Consider the following 10000-nt stretch of genomic DNA (forward strand, 5'->3'; position numbering starts at 1 on the left):
TGCATTGTCAGTTCCTTCCAACTAATTAGTAAGTCATTTTGCATGACTTACTAATATTCTGAACAAACCAGAATAAACTATTTTATTATGGCGTTATGTTGTTGTTGTATTCACTAGGTAAAGGTGTGGCTGCTGCTGTTGTTGTTGTTGTTGTTGTTGTTGTTGTCTTCTGTAGGTAAAGGTGGGTCTGATGTTGTTGTTGTTGTTGTTGTTGTCTTCTGTAGGTAAAGGTGTGTCTGATGTTGAGCTCCAGACTGAGAGTCCAGAGGTGATCTATGATGACGTGCCCAGTGAAGACCTCCTCTCTCCTGACTCAGGTCAGCATCAAGGACGGGATCTGTGTGTGTGTGTGTGTGTGTCTGTGTCTGTGTGTGTCTGTGTGTGTGTGTGTGTACAGTATGTGGGTGTGTGTGTGTGTGTCTGTATCTGTGTCTGTGTGTGTCTGTGTGTGTACAGTATGTGGGTGTGTGTTTGTGTGTATGTTTCATGACAAAGGTCATGCATTACCAGAGGCAAGAACTGCTTGAGCACTGAATCGTGACGAGTGCACTCTGGTCTGTGTTCACGTCAGTGAATCTGTGTGTGTGTGTGTGTGTGTGTGTGTGTGTGTTTCAGGGGATATGATCTATGAAGATGTGCACAGAGACGTGGGAGTGCAGGGTGCAGGCAATGACTGGAGCTCCAGTGAGTTTGAGAGTTACGACGAGCACTCTGACACCGAGAGCAAACTTCCCACCCGCAGCAAGGTAAGAGGGTTCCAGTTTGTTGTTGTTGTATGAGTGTGTACATGTTTGTTTGTGTATGTGTGTGTGTGTGTGTATGTGTGTGTGTGTGTGTGTGTGTGTTTGTGTGTTTGTGTATTTGTTTGTGTATGTGTTTGTTTATGTGTGTATGTGTGTGTGTGTGTGTGTTTGTGTATTTGTTTGTGTAAGTGTTTGTTTATGTGTGTGTGTGTGTGTGTGTGTGTGTGTGTGTGTGTGTGTGTGTGTGTGTGTGTGTGTGTGTGTGTATATATATTTTACCGTATACACCCCCCCACCGCATTCATTTTTATTAATTTATAGACCTGCTTGAAAAAATACAAATAACAATTTATAAGCATTGTGTGGGCTATAAACTAGCTCTGCGGGCTCAGAATGAACAAGAAGTGTTCCCACCTGAAAGACACGAAGGCCATGACAATGTTGTGCTTCATGCAGCATTACTGTAGGGTGCTGCACTTCACCTCACCACCACATGGTGGCAGTATGTGCTCATTCACATCGCATCCTAATCCCTCAACAGTCTCACTTCGGGCCTGCATGTGGGGAGGCTTTGGAAAACAATGTTTTGCTGAGTTGAATGATTATTGATGCATAGATTTAGTACCTCTGCCTTTACATATTTTTACATATTCCCATTACAGGAATGTGGATATCACACTATGGTAGTAATCTTAGAAAATCCTACGGCATACTCATATATTATCGAGGAAATCCCAATGGCAATGATTGCCTGTTGTAGTGTATTTGGTAAGCTAAAAGAGGTGATGGTTACATAGCTGTAGTAGTGACAGCAGGGGCCCAGTGCCAGAGGTAGTGCTCTGGATGGAAGTCCCCACGGCTCCCTCCCTGCCTCACCCCATGCCGCCTGCATTATCCTCCACCGGATCAGTGCTAGTAGTCTCAGCTGGGCTTTAGCCTTTGACCAGAGCAGTGCTCTAAGCTTCCACCCTGCGTCTCTGTGATTAATCCTGCTGTTGCCGTCCTTGTTTCTGCTTTCATCCCTTCTTCCCCCCCCTCCCTTTCTCCGCTCTCTCATCTTCCTTCCTTCATTCCTGTGTCCGCTGCCCCCCCCCCCACCCCCCCTCCCCATGGTTTAATGTGACCTGCCCCGCCCCGTCACCGTGGTGATGCCCGCCCGCCCGCCCTGTACTGTAGCTCTCCCCTGATGTGCGTCGACTGAGGGAGCGCTGTGCCAGGACCAAACGAGAGTTTGCCCTCAGGCTGGGTGCCAAACACTATGACACCAAGGTAGTAATCCCATTCATAACAGACACTATGACACCAAGGTAGTAATCCCACTCAAACAGACACTATGACACCAAGGTAGTAATCCCACTCAAACAGACACTATGACACCAAGGTAGTAATCCCACTCATAGCAGACATTATGACACCAAGGTAGTAATCCCACTCAAACAGACACTATGACACCAAGGTAGTAATCCCATTCATAACAGACACTATGACACCAAGGTAGTAATCCCATTCAAACAGACACTATGACACCAAGGTAGTAATCCCACTCATAGCAGACACTATGACACCCAGGTACAAACACTATGACACCAAGGTAGTAATCCCACTCATAGCAGACATTATGACACCAAGGTAGTAATCCCACTCATAGCAGACACTATGACACCCAGGTACAAACACTATGACACCCAGGTACAAACACTATGACACCAAGGTAGTAATCCCATTCAAACAGACACTATGACACCAAGGTAGTAATCCCATTCAAACAGACACTATGACACCAAGGTAATAATCCCACTCATAGCAGACACTATGACACCCAGGTACAAACACTATGACACCAAGGTAGTAATCCCACTCATAGCAGACATTATGACACCAAGGTAGTAATCCCACTCATAGCAGACACTATGACACCCAGGTACAAACACTATGACACCCAGGTACAAACACTATGACACCAAGGTAGTAATCCCACTCATAGCAGACACTATGACACCCAGGTACAAACACTATGACACCAAGGTAGTAATCCCACTCATAGCAGACATTATGACACCCAGGTACAAACACTATGACACCAAGGTAGTAATCCCACTCATAGCAGACACTATGACACCCAGGTACAAACACTATGACACCAAGGTAGTAATCCCATTCATAGCAGACACTACAACACCCAGGTACAAAGACTACGACACCCAGGTAGTAATCCCACTCATAGAAAACACTGTGACACCCAGGTAGTAATCCCTTGTTGCCGGTAATCCCACTGGCAGCAAGAGAACACTATTACTACAGAAAACTGTTACTACAGAATATTTCAGTTCAGAAATCATCGTACAAAGCTATTGCCTGGAGAGGGAGGGGGGGGTGTGATAATCACCAAAGCCTACATGTATGCTGTGGTGTACTTAGTAGGCCAACTCTGCAGTGTGTTGTGCAGTTCAACGGATCAATTATTCAGACGATTGACTCTCTGTGCTGTCTGCCGTCTGTGTTTCTACGCACCATTTCTGTGCTTTCCTCTGGCCCAGACGTCCTCCTCAGAGAGCCTCCCTCCGTGGTCTAATACCAGGACAACTTTATAGGACACATTAATAATTCAATAACATTCTGCATATTTACTTTAATAAACACATTGCCAGTTTCTTCTAATTAATGACCCAGTTTTCATGAAGTGGCATCATTTAAAAATACTACCACCCTGGGTGTATTTCTGGGTGTATTCTGGGTCTGTGCGGAGCCGTAGCAGTCTGGCGGGGGCTGCGATGATGCTCCAGGGTGGGGTTTGTGGTCAGCAGTATACACGTTCCCACACCGAGCCTCATCTCCATCTCTTCCCCATAACTAGAGTTTAGTTCTACGCCGTCATCTCTCTGTGATCTGTTCCTGCTGTCTGATTAGAGACTCTGTGATCATCATTCAGCCACCGACAGAACCAGTCACACAGCAGCTGGGTGAACCCGGAGGCCCATCTCTCTCTCTCTCTCCCCTGGAGGACTAGTGTAGCGGTACTGTAGCCTTCGTTTCCTGCGTCTCCCTCTCTCGTTCCTCATGGACTGACAACGGTCTCCTCTCCCCCCCCCCCTCCTGGTCTCTCTGGTCTCTCTGTGATCCAGGTCCATCAGCTGATGAAGGCAGCCCGGAGTGGGACTAAGGATGGACTGGAGAAGACCAAAATAGCCGTCATGAGGAGAGTCTCCTTTCTGCACAAAAAGGACCATCCAGGTAATCTTGAGAAATGGATCAGTTTCTATAGAACTCTGTGTGTTGGTCAGTTAGAGTGTGTCGAGTCGATGGTCCCTTCATGGAGATGTGTGGATTGCTTGTGAAGCCTGAGTTTCTAAGGAAGATGTGAGTTCACATTCATTTCAGTTGACTCTTTGGATTAAACTGCTGTGTGTGTGTGTGTGTGTGTGTGTTGCTAGCCCAGCCAACAGTAATGTTCAAAGCAGATAGAGAAAAAAAGCCTTCCGTTGCTTCTCCAATCCCAGTTTTAAAAGAACAAAAAAACTGTTCTGAAACAGACAAAAAAAAAACTGCACTGAAATATGATCCGAATGATGTGTGATTCTTCAAATGAAAACGCGGAGGATAAGCCAAGCTGTTCGCTGGCTCGGATTGAAGACAGGCGATGTGGCCAAGTGGAGGTTTTGATGTGTTTGAGGAGTGAATAGCGGACAGAGAGAGACGTCACATGGCCAAGGAATCACCCCAGGACGCCGAGATCCACAATAGGGCAGATTAGCATCCTCTAATGGAGTGAAGAGAAGCTCTATAGAGCACGGATAACACATCCACGACTCCTGCACGTCTTCACACCAGGGGAGGCTGGTGGAGGTAGAAATCGGGGGACGGCCTCATTGTAATGCATGGAATGGAATGAGGGATGGTATCAAACACGTGTTTGATACCATGCCTGATTCCATCTCATGCATTACAATGAGCCCGTCCTCCCGATTTCTGCCTCCACCAGCCTCCACTGGTTCACACCATTCTAAAGAGGCTGTTTGTGTAATGACAGGAGTACTCAGGCAAAGGATTCAAACGCATGACTTGGAGACAAAAACTTATATCCAATAGAATAGTCTTTACTTTCATAAAGGTTCGGTACACAGGTAGGCAGTTCAAAAAGGCAGGCAGATAATCCGAAAAGGGGTAGGCAAAAAGGCAAAGTCAAAAACACACTCGGAGATCAAAAACCAGGAATACTTGTCACAAGGAAATGCTGGGACGTATGACACGAAGGTACAAAGACGAACTGGCACAGAGACAGGGGAACACACAGACTAAATACACAGGGAAGGATGGCGAGGGACAGGTGAAGCCAATCAGGGCGGGGTAGACAATTACACAGGCGGGAAACACACAAGGGTAGGTGTGTCTGAAACGAGAGACAAGGTGAGTGACACAAAAATAAACAGGAAACAATAAATGAATGACACGACAGACATAAACTAAGAAACAGGACGAGACGTTACAATTCCTTCTAATTATAGGTAAAAGAGAAATCTGCACAGCGTTATACAGTATCTCACATAAACCGAGTACCGGTTATCGTTCCAATGTAATTAATTGGAATAGTACTGGCGCAAAAAAAAAAAAAAAAAAGAATCTTCTAGAATCTATGTCTTTTACGGTTGCAGGAGACTGTTTTTGAGTGTCTTTGTACTCATGCAGAGAAGAAAGAGTGTTTGAAGATGTTTTGTGCAGACGTATCATACTGTCTGTGCACACCTTTAATCCTACGGAGATACAGTATTGTTTGAACGTTCTTCTTTCTCCTAACTCTCCCCTGCAGTGTGTTAAAGTCTCTTCGTGTTTCAGTGGTAATCAACTTGGAGTCTGTCTGACATAGTGGGTTTGTGGCTGCAGTGAGAGATCTGAGGGGAACTTACATCTGCTTGTGTCTGTGTGTGTGTGTGTGTGTGTGTGTATGTGTGTGTGTGTGTGTGTGTGTGCGTGTGTGTGTGTGTGTGTGTGTGTGTGTGTGTGTGTGTCTGTGTGTGTGTGTGCAGTTCAGATTCTTTGAGTTTGTATTTGTTCTGAGGGTACCATCTGTCTGTCTTTGTGTGTTTGTTTGTGTGTTTGTTTGTGTGTGTGTGTGTGTGAGATTCTCTGAGTTTGTATGCGTTCTGAAGGTTCCATCTGCCTGTGTGTGTGTATGTGTGTGTGTGTCTCTGCAGAGGATGTGGAGGATGACGGCGGGTACCTCGATGTGGCCGTGTCAGAGGTCAAACATCCTCCCCCACAGTTGAGCCCAATGCCTGAGGGACTGAGCAGTCAGCAGGTGTGTGTGTGTGTGTGTGTGTGTGTGTGAGTGTGTGTGTGTGTGTGTGTGCTTGCCTGTGGGTGTGTGTCAGTTTATGTGTGTGTCAGTTTTTGTGAGTTTATATGTGTTCATGTAATATTTATGCGTTCTCCTTTTATTGCCAGTACTGAGTTGAGATGTGGGGTGGATGTTTCTGCTATAGTTAGACACAGGGCCTCTCATTTCAAGATGAAACCTCAGTGAATCAGCCGACAAACTAAACACATACAAACCAGTCTGCCCCTCCCAGACTCTCCTAGCCACAACAAACACACCACAGCAGCACATGATTACAGCATCATCAAGCAACCTACCAGTCTTCCATCCTGAGGCTATTCTGCATGTACTTCTCTCCCATCATATCCTCTCCTGTCTAGAGCAGCTTCCTTTCCCTGACCGTCTCCCTGGCTGTCTCCCTGACTGTCTCCCTGTCCGTCTCCCTGTCTGTCTCCCTGGCTGTCTCCCTGTCCGTCTCCCTGTCTGTCTCCCTGTCTGTCTCCCTGACTGTCTCCCTGTCTGCCTCCCTGACTGTCTCCCTGTCTGTCTTCCTGACTGTCTCCCTGTCTGTCTCCCTGTCCGTCTCCCTGTCTGTCTCCCTGTCTGTCTCCCTGACTGTCTCCCTGACTGTCTCCCTGTCTGCCTCCCTGACTGTCTCCCTGTCTGTCTTCCTGACTGTCTCCCTGTCTGTCTCTCTGTCTGTCTCACAGTCTGTCTCCCTGACTGTCTCCCTGTCTGTCTCTCTGTCTGTCTCACTGTCTGTCTGCCTTTCTATCTCCCTGACTGTCTCCCTGACTGTCTCCCTGGCTGTCTCCCTGTCTGTCTCCCTGTCTGTCTCCCTGTCTGTCTTCCTGACTGTCTCCCTGTCTGTCTCCCTGTCCGTCTCCCTGTCCGTCTCCCTGTCTGTCTTCCTGACTGTCTCCCTGTCTGTCTCCCTGTCCGTCTCCCTGTCTGTCTCCCTGACTGTCTCCCTGGCTGTCTCCCTGTCTGTCTCCCTGTCCGTCTCCCTGACTGTCTCCCTGGCTGTCTCCCTGGCTGTCTCCCTGTCCGTCTCCCTGACTGTCTCCCTGACTGTCTCCCTGACTGTCTCCCTGTCTGCCTCCCTGACTGTCTCCCTGTCTGTCTCTCTGTCTGTCTCACAGTCTGTCTCCCTGACTGTCTCCCTGTCTGTCTCTCTGTCTGTCTGTCTCACTGTCTGTCTGCCTTTCTATCTTCTTGTCTGTCTCCCTGTCTGTATCCCTGGCCAAATCTCAAAAGTCTTTCCTCAATTCCTTGCATCCTCTCTCCTTGTCTCCTACTCACAATGCATTGGATGAAATGGTCCAAGGGGAGGAACCTTGGATCTTCATGGAGAGAGACACAAGGAATCATCTGTCTGTTTCTCTGTCTATCTGTCTGTCTGTCTGTCTGTCTGTCTGTCTGTCTGTCTGTCTGTCTGTCTGTCTGTCTGTCTGTCTGTTTGTCTGTCTATCTGTCTGTCTGTCTGTCTGTCACCCTGCCTGTCTCTCTGTCTGTCACCCTGTCTCCCTGTCTCCCTGCCTGTCTGTCTTCCTGCCTGTCTGTCCCCCTGACTGTCTTCCTGTCTCCCCAGGTGGTCAGGCGTCACATCCTGGGCTCCATCATCCAGAGTGAGCGTAGTTATCTTGAGTCTCTCAGGAGAATCCTTCAGGTGAGTAGTTTTCTTAACGTTAATAAAGGTGCTCTGCAAGGTTAGATTCTGGGTCCACTGCTGTTGATAAACTGACCGAAGGTTTGAGAGTTAAACTTTGTTTTTTTGTACAGAAATAAGTCCTGCTTCACCTTTGATAATCGGAGGAGGGTTGACCAGGCAACGTCCCTGTCCTTGATTACGGTGACACAATTTACATGGATGCAGCAGCTTCGGTTCTCAAATCGTTGGCTTGGTTTATCGCTCTGCTCTAGGGTTCATCTCCAAGGGTAGTTTCCGCACCCACCATTGTCTTTTATATCAGTCTGTGGGTTGGGAGTCTTTGACTTCAAGAAGGTCTTATCATTGGTTTTTATTTGTATATAAAGCAGTTCTCTTAAAACTCCCATTTTACCTCACATCGTTGCTTTTATGGCAGGCACACACTTAGTTTCTGTGCACTGAATACTTGGAATGACCTTCAAACGTGACCAGATTATCTTGGTCAATTTAAGACCTTGATAAATGATCTCAGTGGGAGGCCCTGAATAAATAAAGCCTTAAGAAAAACAATCTATATTATTTATATACTTATTCTATACAGTACACCTTTTAAGGAGTTACGAATTAAGCTAAAAAGGAAAATGGTGATATTTATTAAATTACCGTGCTATCTCGGCATTAATAATCATGATAAATAGCTTGCTGTGCATCTGTGGCGTCATGCTGATAGTAAAATAGAGATTCTCTGACAGCTTTTCACAGGACGGTGTTGAATCTCCCCTCTTTAATCTCTCTGTTTGTGTTTAAAAGAGAAGCCCTTGTTATCTCTCCTCCCCACAGTTGAAGAGACACACCTGCTGCAATGGAATCAGCAACGCTCAATGACACTGTTAGGTGCGGTCACTGTGAAATCTCCTCTGTCGAGATACGGTATACTACCTTTGTTGTCGAAATGAATGAAATGATAGTGTATGAGAGCCCTTGCTGGCCGTGGACTCCCAAGGCCAACAAACCGCTACAGAGATAATCTTCAGATACTGGATGGAGAGGAGAGAGAGATATGAAAGTCAGGAGGACAATTAGGACATAAGGGGCTCTTCCATTAGTGGTGTGTGAACAGAAATGGCCCGTGTTACGCTCCTTGTCCATATTCCTCTTGTCGATAATGCATTTGCTCTGGAGGATGGATGGTCTGGCAGGGACGGCTCTTAACACGGCAACAACAACCGCGTCACCCATTGTTGTTCACAAAGGTTCCTTTCCATTGTTTATTTTCCACTGGCTTTGTCTCGCCATTTCTGATTGCGTACACAACATTATGGACATTAAAAGACGTCTCAGCCACAGGGACACTCACAAAGGACCTTTGATACCGCGCAGCCTCTTGACTTATCTCTACGCAAATGCTGTTGACAGTGTGCCTCTATTTGATGTTGTTTATGGATTGCTATGTATGTATTGTTTCTCTTTATAACACATGCTTGTCTATAATGTAGATAGAGCAGATAGAGATATAGACCTGAGTTTCTCTGTCTACAGGAGTACCAGAGACCCCTTCTAGAAGCCGACCCGCGGATCCTGAGCCCGAGGAAGATCCGGCCCATATTTTACCGGTTGCGGGAGATCACTCAATGCCACTCGATGTTTCAGATAGCACTGTCGTCACGCGTAGCTGAATGGGACAGCAGCGAGAAGATTGGGGACCTGTTTGTGGCTTCGGTTAGTGTGTGTGTGCGTGTGCGTGTGCGTCTGTGTTTGTGCGTGTGCGTGTGCGTGTGCGTGTGCGTGTGTGTCTGTGTGTGTGTGTGTGTGTGTGTGTATGTGTATAAAAGATGATCAGGGAGTTGTTTGTCCAACTAAATGGATTCATTTATCCTTGGCATTTCTAAAACACCATCTCCTTCTCCACACACAGCTCTAATGAGCAACAGTCTTCAGAACAAACACAAGTAGTTTACGTAAGCATAATCAATTACAGCCATGATGAATATCTATCACAGAAATTGTGTGTGTGTGTGTGTGATATATGTGTGTGTGTGAGTTTGTGTGATGTGTGCGTGTGTGTGTGTGTGTGTGTGTGTGCTGTGCGTACAGCGTTGGCAACACATTAACGGTGTAATATATGAGTTATTTGCTGTGACCCCCAGCTCTGTGCCCACCCATGAGACTGGCTCATTATTGACCTATTAGAGGGCCCATTTCCCCCTCTCCTCCTCTCGCTGGCCTCGTTTAGACCGGTGCACTATTGATATCTCCAGCCCATCCAAAGGAGACACATCGAGGGGTGGGGGTGGG

At 46.8% G+C, this 10000-nt stretch overlaps 1 protein-coding gene across 1 annotated transcript in view; it reads left to right on the forward strand.

Moving 5' to 3' along the window:
• arhgef10la (Rho guanine nucleotide exchange factor (GEF) 10-like a) overlaps window positions 1-10000 on the forward strand; it is a gene marked incomplete at both ends in the record, with an annotated part of 98055 nt that overhangs the window by 9573 nt on the left and 78482 nt on the right. Inside the window, 7 exon segments of the mRNA XM_083668535.1 lie at window positions 225-317; window positions 616-746; window positions 1941-2012; window positions 3866-3974; window positions 5933-6036; window positions 7646-7723; window positions 9245-9424. Coding sequence (XP_083524661.1) covers window positions 225-317; window positions 616-746; window positions 1941-2012; window positions 3866-3974; window positions 5933-6036; window positions 7646-7723; window positions 9245-9424 — 767 coding nt within the window.

This window comes from Argentina silus, assembly GCF_951799395.1.
Source record: "Argentina silus genome assembly, chromosome: 4".
Taxonomy (NCBI): Eukaryota; Metazoa; Chordata; class Actinopteri; order Argentiniformes; family Argentinidae; genus Argentina; species Argentina silus.